General features: G+C 51.3%; 1 protein-coding gene across 10 annotated transcripts in view; it reads left to right on the top strand.

The window, feature by feature from the left end:
• The window catches only part of GRHL3 (grainyhead like transcription factor 3), a 142,571-nt gene that overhangs the window by 113,465 nt on the left and 12,349 nt on the right, over positions 1 to 16,757 (top strand). For 4 of the 10 annotated variants that reach the window (XM_087761081.1, XM_087761073.1, XM_087761082.1 and 1 more), the window contains 10 exons: positions 434 to 528; positions 2,225 to 2,383; positions 2,960 to 3,038; positions 3,427 to 3,560; positions 4,449 to 4,483; positions 5,199 to 5,287; positions 5,432 to 5,517; positions 6,670 to 6,734; positions 11,242 to 13,019; positions 13,116 to 14,956. In XM_087761081.1, coding sequence (XP_087617207.1) covers positions 434 to 528; positions 2,225 to 2,383; positions 2,960 to 3,038; positions 3,427 to 3,560; positions 4,449 to 4,483; positions 5,199 to 5,287; positions 5,432 to 5,517; positions 6,670 to 6,734; positions 11,242 to 11,356 — 857 coding nt within the window. In that variant the 3' untranslated portion in view covers positions 11,357 to 13,019; positions 13,116 to 14,956. Of the gene's footprint in view, positions 1 to 433; positions 529 to 2,224; positions 2,384 to 2,959; positions 3,039 to 3,426; positions 3,561 to 4,448; positions 4,484 to 5,198; positions 5,288 to 5,431; positions 5,518 to 6,669; positions 6,735 to 11,241; positions 13,020 to 13,115; positions 14,957 to 16,757 lie in introns of those variants that run through there. The other 6 variants (XM_087761075.1, XM_087761078.1, XM_087761074.1 and 3 more) reach the window with 4 other exon arrangements.

Consider the following 16,757-nt stretch of genomic DNA (forward strand, 5'->3'; position numbering starts at 1 on the left):
GTGGCCTCTTGGACTCTAGGAATCTGGGCTAGAAAAGGCTTTGGTACTTCTTGTCCTTCTCCACTGCCACCACACAGGCTTTGCAGCGTGTTATGCTGGGCCAGACAAAGGTTTTGTCCGTTCAGCTGAGCACCTCACTGAGCACCTTGCGGCTCAGAGCGAGACGCACAGTTGTTTGAATTTAGAAGCAATCTACATTGACTTTGCATAACATCGCTACTCAAATAGCAGTCACCAGCCAGTATCCTTGAGTCATTTCTGGCCTATCCCTTGCATATGCACACTAAGTGGTATCAAGGCTGGCCTCTATTATAGTACAAGGCTTCTTTTAGCCTTGGAGTCAATGAGAGGCAGGCTTTTGGGGAGTGGAAAGCCTAGGGAATGTAACCAGTTTTGCAGCCAGAGTATAAACTGCTTCTCCATTGCATTTCAGCTGACTGTAAAGAAAACTTCAACACAGTGCAGAACATCGAGGAGTTAGCCTACAATGCACTGTCCTTCGTGTGGAACATCCACGAAGAAGCAAAGGTACAAACTGCTTGTGGAAGGGATATGGGAAGCCTTGGTCCACAGCAAAACTGTAGCCGCCTTCCTGATGGCCCAGGCACGCTCCCCCCACTTCTCAGCTGAAAGACAGAGAGAGTTTCAAATCCAAACAATTCCATTCCAGTGGCCCCAGGTAGTGTTTGTCTGCCAGGACAGTGAGGAAGGACACCATGCTTCTCTGTGTGTTTAAGCATTGCCATTAGCTAATAAACACTCTGGGTACACCTGCGACTGGCTCAGAGATGTTTTTTTAGTGCTGATGGATAAGTCTGAAGAAAGCCTTTTGCAGCAGGCCATCTAGATCAGGGCTCTACTCACATGTAGCTGAAGCCTATTTAAATAAACCACAGCTTAGGGAACAAAGACCCTCCTTTCAAGGCAGCATTTTGATGCAGAAATGACTGACCACCCTTCTGTGGCTTGTGCGATGTGGAAGAGAGCCAGGCAGGTCACAAGATCCCTTTTGACTTTAAAATCTGTAAAGCTTATATCAACATCTTTCCAGCTTCGCTGTCTCTTCTGCATCTCTTCAGTCTCTCGTTAACACTTTGATTCTAGTGTGGATTGAAAGGAGCACATAAAAAAAGATGAAGTAACTAAGAAAAAACGAAAAGCATAAATACTCCATCTCTCTGAAGTTGGTACCTTGGGAAAACTCTGGTTTGCTTTGGGATTCTTTTAGCCCAAAGGCGACCTTGGTCTTTTACAACCCAAGAGGTTAACAAATGTCTTCAAGGCAAAGTTGTCAGAAATGGAAATATGTCAGGTATGTGGCAAACCCTCAGGGGCACCTCAGCAAAACTGGATTTAACTCTTAGCAGAAACTCTGTACATGCACTGGCCTGGGGCAGGTAAAGGTGAGACTTCAGAGAGCTGCGAGGGCTGGGAGCCGCGACAGGAGGGGTCAGGTATTTGGGTCGTCTGTAGCACCTGTTACTTCTCTTCTTGCAATTAAACTTCACACCACAGTTAAGTGGTTTTCTTTTCTATATATAGGTACTGACTAGATCTGACGTTAGGTTTCAGGGCTGAAATCCTCAGCCAAAGCCCTGCTGAGGGAGCTGTGGGAGCTTCACCAGCTGCAAATCTGTCCCCAGAGTCCAGGGGAAATTTCAAGGTCACACAAATGAGTTGGTAATTTGGAGATACAACGTGGGTTATGTCTGCGTTCAGCTTTTCTTCAAAAGTTCCCACTGGAGGTAACTCCATCCTAAAGGAGGAGGAGTAGAATAAAGGGGACCAGTGTGTGATGAATATTTATTTAACTAGCAGGAATGATTTGTAATTCCTGAAGCTGTAGTCTAGCCCTCCTCCCTTCCTCCAGGGCATTGCTGTCTGAGGGTCCCTTGTTCAAATGAAAGATCAAAAATATCAGCAAGAACGTCGCCAGGCAGACTTTGCATCTTGTCTGACGCTTGCCTGGGCTGATGGGAGTGGATAGCCTAAGTGTTAATAAAGAGATGGAGAGCTGCAGTAGGCATGGGGGGAGGCTGTGGCTAGGAAGGACTGGTGGTTGCACTCAGGTGGGAAACCAACAGCTCACATGGTTGGCTGACGCTGGGAGGGTTGGAAGGATGTCTCAGGAGCTGCTTTTGTTCCTACCCACTGTTCTCATTGCTGTTTGAGAATAATGTTTTCAGCTCCAACAAGCTGTATCAATCTCTGTTCCTATTTGCAGGTATTTATTGGGGTGAATTGCCTGAGCACTGACTTCTCCTCCCAGAAAGGAGTGAAAGGTGTCCCGCTCAACCTCCAGATAGACACTTATGACTACGGCAATGGAACCAGCCAGCTGGTGCACCGTGCCGTCTGCCAGATCAAGATATTCTGCGATAAGGTAGAACATTGCTTTTCCACCAGGTTGTCCAAGAGGAATTTTAAACTGGTGGCCAGTGACTCTGGGATAAAAACCAGAAAGGTTGTGAGAGTCCAGAACAGCCTAGAGGTCAGGGCTGAGGAACAGAGATGGTTTGCCCCCTCAGCTGAGTGAGACAGGACAGTGGGGATGTGTCTGCACTGCTGAGACCTTTGTAGAACAGAGTCATTAGAAAGTTTTCCCCATACCAGACCTACATGGGATTATGCCTCATAATAAACTCTATTTTTGACAAGTTTTTAAAAAGCAGAAGAGATGAGAACCTCCTTAGAGGTCTCAGATATCTTCCCATGGAAAAATTTCTCACAGCTGTTTTTGTCTGCATTTTTAATTTTTAAAAGCAAATTTTGTTTTCGTTTTTTAATTTATAAGTATCAGGAAGTTCTGGATGGCCTGTAGAAGGTCTCTGAGATGACCATTTTTTAATAAAGACTGCCTTTACTTTAATGTGCTTACTTCCCAGAGATGGCCAGTAAACTCTCTCTTGCCAATGTTAGAACTGTCAATGTCCTAATTTTCGCCTTATCTTCCCCACAGGGAGCAGAGAGAAAAATGCGGGATGATGAAAGGAAACAGTTCAGAAGGAAAGGAAAATGCCTGGACTCCAATAACAATGGTCAGTGCTAGGGTTTGTTACCCGATCTAAAGCGTGTGGAAATCCATCTAGGCTTGTCCGTTAACTTCTACAAGATCTGGCCCTGGGTATTGCCAAGCCTGGTGAAATCAGCACCATTCAGAAATAGCTTGTCAGTCAGGTCCTTGCCTGGTCTCCTACCCTTTATTAATACTAACCAACCTTTCTGAATTGTCCTGGGGCCTTGGCAAGGAGCCTTCCCTAGGGGGAGACAGCACTGGGCAAGCCCGGAAGACCTGGTTCTGCAGGATCCCACCTTTTTTCTAATATTTCTGTTGGGAGACCTTGGGCAGGTGCTTTCCCCTCTCTGCATGTAGTTGCCTCTTAAACTGCCATCTGAACTGAGATGAACTGGACTTTCCATCTGTAGGTCTGAAAGGCTGTTTGCTCTCTGGCTTCAGAGGGAATGAAATCACGTTCCTGAGGCCAGAGACTGACCTCGAAACCCAGCCAGTCCTGTTTATCCCCAACGTCCATTTTTCAAACCTGCAGAGGTGTGGCACGGTAAGTCCCTTCCAAAAACAACCAACCTGTTGCCCTCATCTGTCACCCTCATCATTTCCAAACTGATCAGTCCCCCAGATATGACTTGTGTTATGTAAAAAAAACAAAACCAAACCACAATTCTTCTGTGGAAATGTGGTGAACTTGAAGACGTAGCTGTCAGGAGTGGCCTAGATAGTCATGCAACAGTGATGGGAAAGATAACCTTTCCAGGTTCCTTCCAGCCAGATATTCCTGTGGTTTACAGCTGCTATCTGCAGCTTCCACAGAGGACTGGAGTGGTAGCAAAAATATCAGCAGAAAGTAAACTACAGAAAAATGCGACCATATCAGTTCCTGCCTATGGGGGACATCTCTCCCTTGGCCTCTGCCCTCCTCTATCCCCTTGAGCCTGAGGAAACCTAGATCCAGCGTCCTTCAGAGCTCATCAGTATTTCCTCAAGAAACAACTGACTCAGTTTGTCAAAAAGGGGGGAAAAGCCAGCTGTGACAATACTGTAGCATCCTTTTGCAGTGGCTGCTGTACTGATGCATCGGCATCAAAACCAGGGGCTGGAAGAATCTGGTTTACAACCAAAGAACTCACTGAGAAAATTGGTCCTTGATCCCAAGCAGGTTATGAGATTTGACCTGCTTTTGGGTCTAGCTAGATATGCGTTCAGGTCTCTGCTAGGCAGAGGAGGAGAATCTAGGTAGGTTCTTTATATCGGGTTTCATTTAATCTAAGAAACACGTACAGATGTTTGGGTTTAATTGCGTAGGAAAAATGAGGGACTGGGAGGAGGGAAATCACATTTAAAATCTGCCCATGTTGCCTTCCCCCCTGCTTCATTGGCACACAATGATACCGTGCAAACTAAAAGCTCAATGTTTCCTTTCCATTTCAAGGTGCTTCCTCCTGCTGTTCCCAGCTCTGCAAACAGGTAAGGATGCAGCAGTTTGTATTTCCCATCCATCAGCTGCTCTGGTTCTTTGGGTATGGCATGGTTGGTTGATATCCATAGGCAGTATATATCTACAGGTGCAAAATAACACAGCACAGTGTCTCCCTCATGCCCTTGAGTGTCAAAATACGTGTTAAACTTTGGCCTAGAAGGGACTCAAGGGATGCAGAAACACAGATACATTTCTTTACCTATCAGTGAGCTGCTCCAACACAAGTCTGGTCTGTGACTGTCCTGCTGTTCTTATTGAGACGATGTTTGAAAGAGGGGAAAAAAAAGATCACAGAACTATCACTGAAGGGTTCAAGTGACCAGATACTGCTGTAAAATAAACTGGAATGAAGTAGAAATCACACTTGTAATGTGTCTAGAGAGGGGAGCAGCAGTATCTACCCTAGGCTTGATCCACTGTCTAGTGATATCAACAGAGAAACAGTGACAGGCAGGTGCCAAAGGCTTTTGTTCATGATGCAATGCCAAAACCACTGCCTGCACTCACTGATGCCCCTGTGTGCGGTAGGCAGGAAGTTGCAACTCTGGCAGACACTCTGCTGCCGTAATTACAAAACCGATATTTAATTGCTGGATGTTTGTGGGGGTAATTGGTTGTTCAATCAAAAGTTCAATTGCTGGAATTGTTTTGTTCGCTGCTATTGTTCTGTCCTCTTGAGAGTATTGCATTCCTTTTGCTTAGACTGCCCTTAAAACGGAGCGGTGCCTCATTCACAGATGAGTTTGACCCGATACCTCCAAAGCAAACCAAGGAAGAAGATCCTCAGAGAGGTAACCCCCGGGATGGGAACTCTTCCTGAATGTAGTGTCTCATTTGATTCAAGTAACCTTGGATCTTGAATTACATGAGGCCACATCACTCTGCAAACATGCTTTAAAGAGCCCTGATGCAGTGCTGTGCTTTCTCTCTTTCAGTCTTGTTGTACGTGCGGAGGGAGTCAGAGGAAGTGTTTGATGCTCTCATGCTGAAGACGCCAGATCTCCAGGGCCTCAGAACAGCTGTAAGTGGTATCAAAAAACTGTGGCATGTGAACAAACTGCAGATAAAAGGACAATGGTACTTGGTGTATAGGAAGCTGGATATAAGACTGCTTATATCTCATGTCTGCTTTCTCTTGAGAATGGAAATTGTGAGTAGCAGGTGAATTCTACCCACAGCTCCTGGCATGGGATGTGTGTTGTTAGTGCTGCAGCGGGGAAGAACACACCTTGTGGCAAGATGTTTTGTTCAGATCATAATATAAGTCTCCTCTTGTGACAGCACATTCGTATTTTCCATTGTAAAACACCCTTTCCATTCTCAAGGCTGTAGATGTGCAATCTGAAGCCGATTCTGGCCTCATGCTGGAATTCCCTGTGTTGTGTTTGAGGAGCACACAGACATATTTCTGTGATGATTATCAGCAGCATCTCTGATAACCCACCTCTCTTTGGAGATTGCTGGGAAGGAAACAAACAATAAACCTCCCAGATCTGGGGTGGCTTTATGGCTGCACTTTAAGCTCTGTTGGCTTTACAAACTTTTAAAAATAGAGAGTTTGAAAAATGTCAGCGCAGAGGATTCTTTGCCATCTTCTCCCTCCCCCATCCCTCACCACAAAGAGTCAAAAACCTCTACAGAGAACACTTGTGAAGAAGCTACAAAACTCCCGTCATCCTAAGACTGTAACTGTCCTTGCCTAGGAGAGGTCTGCTGGAAAGCTTTGCAGATCACCTAAAACCTAAGAAAAAGCCGCGGTCAGACGCACCCACAGCAGACACAGTCGCACACTTTCTGTAGTTTCTCTCACCTTCGGACGCAGCAGCAAAGGAAGAGCTCAGCGCTCTCTGTGCCCAGCAGGTCGAAGCACAAAGCCCCAAACAGGCCAGGGAATGAGAGACAGAAAATGAAGACTGTTCCCCAGGGTCCCTGGCCTGGCAGTAGCCATCAGAAAGAGAACCAAGGCCAAGCTGCAGCCTGCCTATCTGCCCACTGCAAGACACAGACATGTTCAAATTGTCCTGTTCAGATCATTGCTCCGGCCCTTTTTTCTTGAGTAAAAGGGAGGGGGAATCCTCTGCTGCTGAATAACCCTGGCTCAGTGTTATCTTTGATTTTTATCATAGGAATTTCATTTTACAAGTACAAAGATTTGCTATGTTTTCTCTCACAGATTTCAGAAAAGTATGGGCTTCCTGAAGAAAGCATTTATAAAGTCTACAAAAAATGCAAAAGAGGGTAAGCTAATCTCTCATCTGCTTTTATGCTGTGCCTCTAAAACCCCATTCTGTTTGGTACCTCGCCATAGGTTGAAATAGCGTTTTAACAAGACGATAAAAAGTAAAGCCATGTGAGTCTGTGCTATTTGGAGCATATAAAACTCAGATCTTTCTGGGCTTTAAAGATTTGGGATAATGCTTGTTTGTATTGTATTTGTTTGGAGTGTAAAGTCTCCCAAGGAAAGGAAGTTGGATGAAGGAGGAATTGTTTGGGTAGTTTAATGGGTGATCCTTTGTGTCTCAGTCTAAAAGCCTGAGGTTATGAAGAACTTATCTTACTGCCATCAGAGAGGTATAAATGTTTACTTCTCCAAACCAAGTGCCTAAATGTCCCTGGCTCAGGAAGAGACTGTACCGGCTAAATAAGAGCACGGGCAGCCCCGGTGGAGCAGAGCGGAGATCTGAAAGGGGAGTGCCTGTTCCTAGCTTTGCCATCCCATCCCCGGACCAGGGAGGTCAATAGGAAACTTCACACCCACTCTGGGAGGTGATGGATCAGACCCTGCCGGGCACTGGTGGCTCTTGTGCAGCCCCAGTACAGAAACGCAGGTCCCACTTGAGACGCTCGTCAGGCGCTGCTGGGAGACGGCAGGAGTGTGACAGGCGAGGTTTGCAGTAAATGTGAAATGGCTTCTGAAGTGATCTCAGCGTGGTCTTTATTAGCGACCGATCCGTGTGGATCCTCCCCCGTGGCCAAGAGGGAACGGTGCTAGTTTGCGTGAGCTGAGGACCAGCTGCCGAGTCCTCTGTGGAGGGCAGTGGTCTTGATGTGGGGCCAAGCGCTACTTTCAGAAATGTTTTCTGGACTAAGAACTCCCTCTGGGTTGTCCCCATCTCTGGCAGCGAGTTCTCCCTTCAGGTGTTGGAAAGGGAACGACTCATAAACTCCCAAGCTTATTTTCATAAAGCTAAATCCAGAGCCCTTCTTGCAGAGCGAGCGAGATATAATCAGGCTTTGCAAGCAGCAGTGACTGCCTGGGAGATGAACTCATTGTTGTTGCTGGCCCTGGTCCAGAGTTTGAGCATGGGGAGAGACAGGCAGGAAAGCAAGGCTGATGACAGGTCCCACGTTCTGCAGCCCTGCTGTTCTCACTAGCACAGCCCCCCAAAGGGGTCCTCTGTGCAGCAGAACAAGGGAACAGAGTCCTTGGGAGCTGAGCGTTAGTCCAAAGCTCTGCTTCTGCATTGGCTTTCTGGTGGCAGTGAGCTGAGAAAGTCCTAAAGCTCCTTGGATGAGATCTTCCAGCTCGTTTGGTGTCACCATAGCTTGATCCCCATGGGACTTGGCCTGTTTGCTTCAAGGGGAGCAGAGCTAAAGTGAGGCTTGGAGGCAGCTGCAGGGTGCAGGGGGAGAGGCAGTGGTTTCTCCTTCATGCTGTGATGTGGCATCACTGAACTGGGAAGCCGTTACAACCCCCTCACCTCTAAATCCACACCTGAGCAACCTTTCCCCATTTAGGAGGGGTTTTAGATATGGTCCTAATTTTAAGATTATGGATGGGCCATAGCGAGGCATCCAAATTTGTCAGGAGGCTCTTCCACCTGTTCCTGAACTCGGGGCCCTCACTGCTGCCAGATGCTGCTCATCCACCAGCCCCAGAAATGGACATTTTCTGCCCAAAGAAAAAGAGCAACACTGGCGGCCTCAAGAGAGGGGTTGTCCCGTACGCCTTCAGTCAGTGAGTGCCTCAAGTCTGATCTCGAAGAAGAACCACTGTGAAGGACAGGGGTGGTCGGTTTATTATAAAATTCAGGACTGAGCCAAAACTCAGGTGTGTCAGCTGTGGTGGTGGCCTGTGATGTGGCCATCGCAGGTCATCAGGCTGTCATCAGGCAACAGCTCCTCTCGGGTGACGCCAGCCTGGGCTGGAGTTTTCCGAAGCAGCTGACTGTGAGCATCTGCGCGGCAAGAGAGATCCAAGCGCGATGAGTTTGCAGGTGGACCAGGAAATGGCACCGCTTCAGGGGAGAGGCCACCTGTACTTTGTTTTGCTGTGGTTCATTACTTGATCTGATAAGTAGTGAATGTTGTTTAAATAATGTTTAATAATGATTGGGAGGGAAAATAGGCAGATGTCTATTCCTGCCTTTAATGTTAACATAAAGGGGCGACTCGGGCGGTACATCGCCCACAGTTGGCCTCGGCAGTGCTGGGTTAGCGGTTGGGCTCAATGATCTTTAAAGGTCTTTTCCAACCTAAATGATTCTGTGATTCTACATCCTTTCCATTTCTTCCCCAAAATGGAGTAGCAAAGCGGTATCTAATGCAAAGAAAAGGCAACACTTGGAAATTAGATTTAAAAAAATATAAATTTGACACCTAGTTTAATGAAAGCTGGACATGACTGACGCCATAGGTTATTGCTGAAGCGTGGGGGACATACAAGATTTTCTCCAGTCTGCTAGATGGCAGGGTCGGACACTGTTTCCTGCTCCCCCGGATTTAATTTTCCTTTGAATAATTTTATCCTGTTGCTCCACCCTAAACAACCCTCTCTTGGTAATTACAGCTTGAGGGTCAGATCTTCATCTGGTGTAAACTAGTGAAGCTCAGTGGTGCTACCTGGCTTTACAGCAGGTGAGGACCCACTGTCAGCCATAGGCCTTCATAGGGCGATGAGCTCATTCAGGTGAACTTAGTCGCAGGGTGACTCAAGAGTAATAATAAGTAATTTCGTATCTTGGTGAGGTTTGGTCTAGAAAAACAATACAGGGCTCAGATTCCTAATCAACACTCCCTGGAATCTTTTGTGGTTGAGAAATCAGATGGAAGCACGGTAGCAAGAGGCAGAGGTGACTTCTCTGGCTTCCTGCACTGATAGCCAGAGATAACTGGAGCAGCTCTGTTGCAAGGCTTTTTGTGACAACCCACCCTTGGGTATCCGCACTGTCTCTGGGGGCACCCGTCGGAGGCCAGGCTCCCTGGGATCCGGGCCCTGGCGACCTGGGCCCCTTGCCGCCAGGCAGCCCCAGCACCGCTCCTGTCCGGTGCCAGGAAGCGAGATGCAGCCGTGAAGGTGATGATTCCCCGGGAAGGCCCCTGGACGGTGTCAGACCCCGTGTCTCAGCCTCCTCCCGCGCTGGGTGCGATGCCTTTCCCCGACTGTGCGGTGACAGAATTAATAGCCTGTTGGTGAAGTGCTTTGTGCGCTGCTGAAAGGCAGCGCGGTGTTGAGCCCTGGGACAGAGCTGACACCAGAACAGACTGGGCGTGAGGCCAGAGCTCCCGCCTTCGCCTCTGACGTTCAGGCACGCTGGGCCAGGGCCGTGCCGAGCCTGCCGCTGCGTGCTGCCATCAAACGGGCAGGAGCCAGTCGCTGCAACCCGGCGTGGCTGCACTGACCTCCAAGGCTTCCCCGGAGGGACACCGGGGCCCTGTGTTTGTGCTTGTCAAACTGTTAGATTTGTTAGATGCTCAGCCTTTGCTTTTTCTTGTTTTTCATCTTGGCTTGTGTAGCATTGCACAATTAATGCTATTGCCCCATTAATGACCCCAGCAGGAACCTGGAGGGGATGTGCTTTCTGCAAAGAAAGATAATTTGTTCGCTTTGATTCCTCCAAACAGTTACAAATTTCACATCTGATTTATGGGAACGCAGTGGGGTGATGCAAAGCTGCCCTGTTGCTTCCATTACAATAATGAGGGGCTCTTGCCTGGCACAGAACCGCAGCCTCAGGTTTAAATCAGCCGTTGAAACGTTTCCTTCTCCCCGTGTCTCCACATAACTGATTCCAGGTCAGAGAGGCTGTGTGATCTGCAGCAGGGTTGGAGGTGTGCCCTGGAGCACGGGGAGGAACGTGCCAGCGGCTGGCCCGGCTGGCTGCGTACGTCCCTCGCAGGCAACGCTCAGGGCACGGCTGCATGGGAGGTGGTTCTGGATAGGAGAAAGGCGTCCTATTCCAAACCACTTCCATCTGCTCCCAAAGCAGTCTCAGCTTGTTCAGAATAATGCACCCCTAAGAGCACCCAGACAAGAAGCGAGGAGTGAGCAATTCTGCTCTAAATTCACACCCTGCCGTAATCCAGATTAATTTGCCTGTGTAGCAAACGCAGGGCCTAGGCATGTTGCGGGCAGAATTGCGAAAAGCTCTGCAGGACGTTCCTTTGTGTCATATCGTGGCTTTAATTAATTAATCGCAGCTGAGCCCCTGAAAGTGGGTACGGCGGACGCTGCAGCGCCTTCTCGTGCCTGCCCAGGGCTGTGACTGGCAGGCAGCGAGGAGCACGGCTGCGATAATGCGACGCTCATCAATGACAGGGCAGTAAAGGCAATTTTTAATGGGAATTGTGTGTGCGACCTTTCAGAGAGGGCCACCCCTGTGCCACAAGGCTTTGTCAGTGATGTCATTCCCAGTTTACAACTGGGAATCCTGAGTGTGCAGTAATGTCCAGCCCTCCCGACTAAGCTGCTCTGCAAACCTTTCGATGTGCTGCTTCTGACCTAGCCGTTCTCCCTCTCCTGTAGCATCCTGGTGAACATGGACAACAACATCATCCAGCACTACAGCAACCACATGGCCTTTCTCCTGGACGTGGTGGAAGCAGAGGACAAGTTCCAGATCATCCTCAAGGAGCTATAAAGAGCCGCAGGCAGCACTTACTGGGACTTCTCTCAAAGCCGGCAAGTTTGACCCAACAGAACTCAGCCTAGTGCCTCAACTTGTTGCCTTTACTTGAATACACTGCCTCTGGGGAGCGCCTCGGCCTCGCGCTGCCGGGCCGGAGACTGCTTGGAAGATCTGTTATCGATGTGAACGTGGAACTTCTCTCTGTTGAGTTTATTATTATTATTTTTTATTTTATTTTATTTTATTCCCTTCTGGCGATGGGCCTGACCTTCTGTTTCACAGCTGGGAACACGAAGCTACGCGAACATGGCTGGCAGAGCCTGGGCAGAGGCAGGGGGCTGCCCCTGCTCGCTGTTTGCCTTGGCCCGCGACCGATCCAGCCCTGGGCTCTGGCTTTCTCCCAAACCATCAGTCATGCAGAACCTTCAAACCACTTCCAGCAGGGCTGAGCCCAGCTCTGAGCTTCTCTCTGTCCACAGAGACCCTGACAGATGCTTGTAGAACTCCCTGTTGAACGGACACTGCCTGCTCCCCTGCCCCCCGCCCCGCCGTATCTCTGACTGTAAATACCACGAAGGCCTCCATAGCCCTTGTTTATACATTTCTGATGTCTTGTTCCTTTTATATTTTATATATGTATAAATATGCATCGTTTTATATTTGACTCAGTACGGTGACACAGAGCATTTCAAACACAGGCTGCTTCACATTTCTCCGTGAACTCCTTTTGTAACTGTGTTGTTGGTTTTGTTGTTTTGGATATTCCGTAGTAATAAAGGTTCAAAGACAGAAAGCGAAGTGTTTGCACCCAGCTCGGAGGTTGGAGTTGGGAAGGGCCGGGCAGGAGCCAGGGCAGGGAGGTGACCTCAGAGGCACAGAGAGGACTCAAGGTTGGTTTTGCGCTGCACGCTGCTTAACAGCGTGAGGAGTTTATCCGTCTGAGCCGTCCCTCCACGAAGGGCTGAGCGACAGCAAGCGCTGCCGATCCGCTCACGCCTGCAGCCACCACTTCCACCCAGGCAGAGCAGCGCCTGGACCCCTCCTAAACCCTCCCCTCCCGCCCGCTGGCTCCCTCCCGGCTCTGCGCCGGCTGCTGCGGCCGTGCCGGCCCGGCGCTGCGGGCGGGTGCGGGTTACTGAGCAGTTCCAGGCACATCCCTTTGACGGAGGGACTACGTTACACAGATCTGTTGAAACTTTACACAAGTCCAAAAGAAATGCCCTGTTTTACTTCTGCTCCTAGGAGGAGCAGCTCGGCCTCTCTCTTCCTGGCGAGGCGGCGTTACCGGATGGCCGGCTGTACCTTCCTCCCGTCTGCTGCGCGGCTGTTGGAGCTCCTCACACCTGCCGCCTCTCCACCGCCCATCCTTCACCCCTCTGTCCCCTGTGCTACAATCGGCTGCAGCTGCTTCCCATTTAGGTAAAAAGATGCAAGGGGAGCCCTGCATGTTCTCGTTAATCCTCTGACCAGTGAGAACCAGGGACCTTCCTCCTCCCTCTTCTTCCTCCTGCTTTTCCTGTCCCTGTCGAAGAGAAATGCACCCGAGTCCAGTGGCTGGGGAAGAGAGCGCAGCTCTGCTCCTCCTGGGAAGGGGGTTTTGAAATGTTGAAACGCATCAGGCTGGTGAATTTTGGATTACTTAAGTGTTGTTATCGTGATGAGGAGGGCCTCTAAGGTGAGGCTCGGATAAGTCTGAAGGCTTATCAACCTTAGAAGATCTCTCCCAGCACTCTGCACTCTTTCATCTTCGTATCATAAACTCCTTCTTCAGCAGGATCTCTCTGATTCAGCGTTCGTTCTGCAAGGCCGTGCCTACAGTCTTGCTCCAGCAGAATTTCAGCTCCAGTTAAAAACAGGCACGCCAGGAATCCCCCAACGCGTAGTGCCGATGGCCGCGAAACCTACGGATCCCCTCGTCGCCCTGATGCGTCTCAGGCGGGCGCAGGGGCTCTGCGCCTCTCGGGGCGAGCTCTGCAGCAGGACCCCACGCACAGGGCTGGTGAACCGATCCCGCCTGACCACGCGGACAGCGAGCGGCTACGGTAAGAACAGAGGCCCGAGCGCAGGGAATCGGTACAAACAGCAGATGGACGGAGCTGGGAGAGCCCCGATGGCCGGCTCCGGGTTTCTGCGCGGCGCTGCTGCTCTCGCCGCGGAGCTGCCCTTGCCCTGGCGGAGGCCGGGGCCTTGAGGACACCCTGGGAGCGGAGGCAGCTTGCTCTGCCCTGCGGGACGGGTCTGGGAGGGCTGCAGGCAACCATGGGGCTTTTTGTGCACAGAATGTTACGGGCTCTTGGTGACCACCCATCCCTCGATCAGCTGCTCTGAAAGTCTGGTTTTGGGGCCAACTTCCTACCCGTGTACACACAGGGCTGCCAGTCCGATCCCCAGTTACACCAGTCTAACTCCATTGATTCCAGCGGCACGGCTCCTGATTTATGAGAGCAAAAATCGTCTCGCGTTGGAACTTCAGGTTCCCAGCAGAACACGATGACTTTTGCTGGGTTTTACAGTGCTCCGTTTCGCGCTGGCTACGAACCCGTCCTAAGTTTTGCGGGGTGAGAGCTGCTCTGGCTGGAGCCGCCCCTGCCTGCGCTGCGCAAAGCGCTTCCCCCCGCTTTCTGTTCGCGGGACGGAGGCAGAGAACCAGGTGCTTTTTCTGTGCGGGTTCTGGGTGATCCTGACTGCGTCAGGTTTTAAATCACGGTAACTCCGCTGCGTGCAGGGAAGCGCCGGCTGATTCACGCCGGCGTAAGAGCAGCCACAGTCGCCGCCCCCTGCCACCCCTGCCCAGGGTGAGTGTTTTGCTGACTGACTCGGTATCGTTCATCCCTTCCAGCAAAGGCGAGTTGCTGCGGAGGTTGCGTAAAGCAGAGCTCCCAAATATGTGAAAGCATTCTTGACTCTTTGCCCGGAGCCCACCAGTTCCTTTTGAAGATTAAGACAGGAGTGATGAAGGCGATTCACCTCAGAGCGAACAAAGGTCGTGTGAAAGTATGAACCCGCTTGTGTTTTGCAAAGGGCTCGCGCTGACAAATGCGAGCAGCTTCCTCTGGAGCGGAATCCGCTCCGGACGGTCGGCAGCTGGTTTGTGCTGACTCCAGTCAGAAACGCTCGAGTCAAGCGGCCTGTAAAACGTACCCGGCGGGCGTGCGGCCGAGGGCGGCCGGGCACCCGCGCCCCCACGCCGTGGAGGTTTGCCGGGCGTCCTGCGCGGGCAGCGTCCTTCAGCTGCGCTGGGGCCCGACGCTGTGTGGCAAACGCGGTGTCTGTCCTCTGAGCGAGCAAGCGGCAGAGGCGCGGGATTTGCCGGCGCTGCCCTTCTCACGTGTTTCTACCCCGATAAGAAAGGACTCCCCGCCAGGGTAACGCCTCCTCTGGGCACCTGGTTTCTCTTTTTATCAGATAAAAGCACCAAGAGAAGTTTTTTTGCAACTCCCATTAACTGTAGTAAGTATTCCACACCTACAAAACTGGAAGCTTTCAATCAACTTTAGCTAATGATCATCTTCCAATACGCGGTACCAAGCGCGGCTATTTGGCTGCTGAGCCATCAGCCGGCTGCGGCCGGCAGTGCTCGCGCTGGGGCAGCGTGCGCTTTGCAGAGTTTGACAGCAGCCCCGTCTGAGGAGCCCTGCTCCAGGTGCCGCTGCTCGCAGCGCTGGGAGCCGCTTCCCGCCGCTGCCGAAGGAGCGAGCGCTTCCCCGGGCTTCCCAGCGCCGGGGAGGAAGCTCCTGCAACGACAGAGACGCATTAAAACAGAGAAACACGGCAGCACGTGAGCCGAGCTGTGCAAGAGCTCTGGTATCCCCCGCGCTGGGTGGAGGGCTCTGCTCTTCACTTCTACACACAACACCCAGTTTCTGCGTCTTTATTTGCGCTTGTTCGTTCCTTGCGTCATCGACCAAGCCGCTGAGGCTCTCGGTGCCTGGCGTGGTTCTGCAGTGCTCTGCAGGGCCAAACAGCATCTCGCCTTTTGTTCGGGCACCCGCACGCTGTGTTTGGGGGTGCCCCGGCGCTGGGCTGGGCATCGGAGAGGACCAAAGACAGAGGAAAATGAAACTCTGCCCGCATCTGTTTCGCAGCGTGGAACGCTTCGATGCAGTCGTGCAGGTCCCCTCCGCTCTGCTTCCTCCCGTTTCCTCAGGTACTTCCTTGGATTTGACGAACTAAATTCCCGATCGGTGAGATGGGCGCTAACGCCCTCAGCCCGTGTGAATGCCCTGGTATCTGCAGCTGGAACGCGCCCTCGGCCGTGGGGTTAGAGTTTAGTGCTAGCGTTTGGTGTGCGCAGACTTGGGTTTAGCTTTAGCCTGCCGCAGGTTGTTTTGGGTGTACGTTCGACTGTGACTCCTGCGCGAGGGATTGCCCGGGGTTCCTGGGAACACCGAGACCCTGGCTCTGAAGCAGCCCAGGCGTCAACAACTGCTGAGTAAGCAGCCTCTAACCAAGCTGCTGCCTTCTGTCAGCTGCCGACTGATTTAGCTGTGAAGTATTTTGCTCCGCTGTAGTTCTGCTCGCTGCGGCGCAGAACGGCATAGCTCCGTACGTGTTGCGCGTTCCTGTGGGCAAAGGGCTCAAGTCACCTCCGCCTCGTGACTGCGAGTTTCGATCCAGTGGAATTCTCTTCCCCTCCTTTCAGGCACCGGTGGAAAGGAGATGGGGGGCTCTTTCTAGCGACAGAGCAAAGACCAGATGGATGGCTGTGCCCGCGGTGGTGTCCTTTTCACATGCTGACGTGGTATTGCATGGGTTTCTAATTGGCATAAAAGATTGAAGAAAAGGAAAGAGGGCATTTCTCCACCATCTGCAGAAGGTATTGCTAGCCCATTCCCTTCCTCTTTAATTAATTTGGTAACCATCCTCAACAATTGCAGGCCAGATCTTCAGCGTGAATCCGCTGGCCTAGCTCCGTTCCTCTGGCTGGAAGAGGCTGCTGTAGCTGGCCGGGGACCTTGGCCCAGCTTAGTCAGCAGAGCAGCTCTCTGCAGGCTGACGCAGCCCGTTGCAAGTGCGGGGCGGGATCTGGACGCGGCTCCAGAAAAGCCCATCGCCCGTCCGCGCTGCCGCGAGGGCTCCGGAGGGACCCGTGGCACCGCCGCGTCCTCTCGCTGTCCGTGGCTGGGACAAAATCCGCAGCCGGATCAGTTCAAATGCTAGAAATAACAGCAGCGTTGCTGGTGTCTGCCTTCCCCGCCCTTCAGCAACCTCCCAGAAGGACTTAGGAGTCTTAGACGAAATAAACAGGGCAAGAAATAGGAGTCTGACTAACTGAAAAAATAGCGTTACTTGCGCCTGGCAACAATTAGCCAACGGGCATTGAGGGACACGATCCGCCCAGGCCGAGCTGAGCTCTGCCTCCACCCCATGACGAGCTCTGTGTCCGTGCCGCCACCTGCTCCACACGAGCAGA

Source organism: Nipponia nippon, unplaced genomic scaffold (genome assembly GCF_047370975.1).
Source record: "Nipponia nippon isolate SJK-2023a ecotype South Korea unplaced genomic scaffold, ASM4737097v1 scaffold_23, whole genome shotgun sequence".
Lineage (NCBI taxonomy): Eukaryota > Metazoa > Chordata > Aves > Pelecaniformes > Threskiornithidae > Nipponia > Nipponia nippon.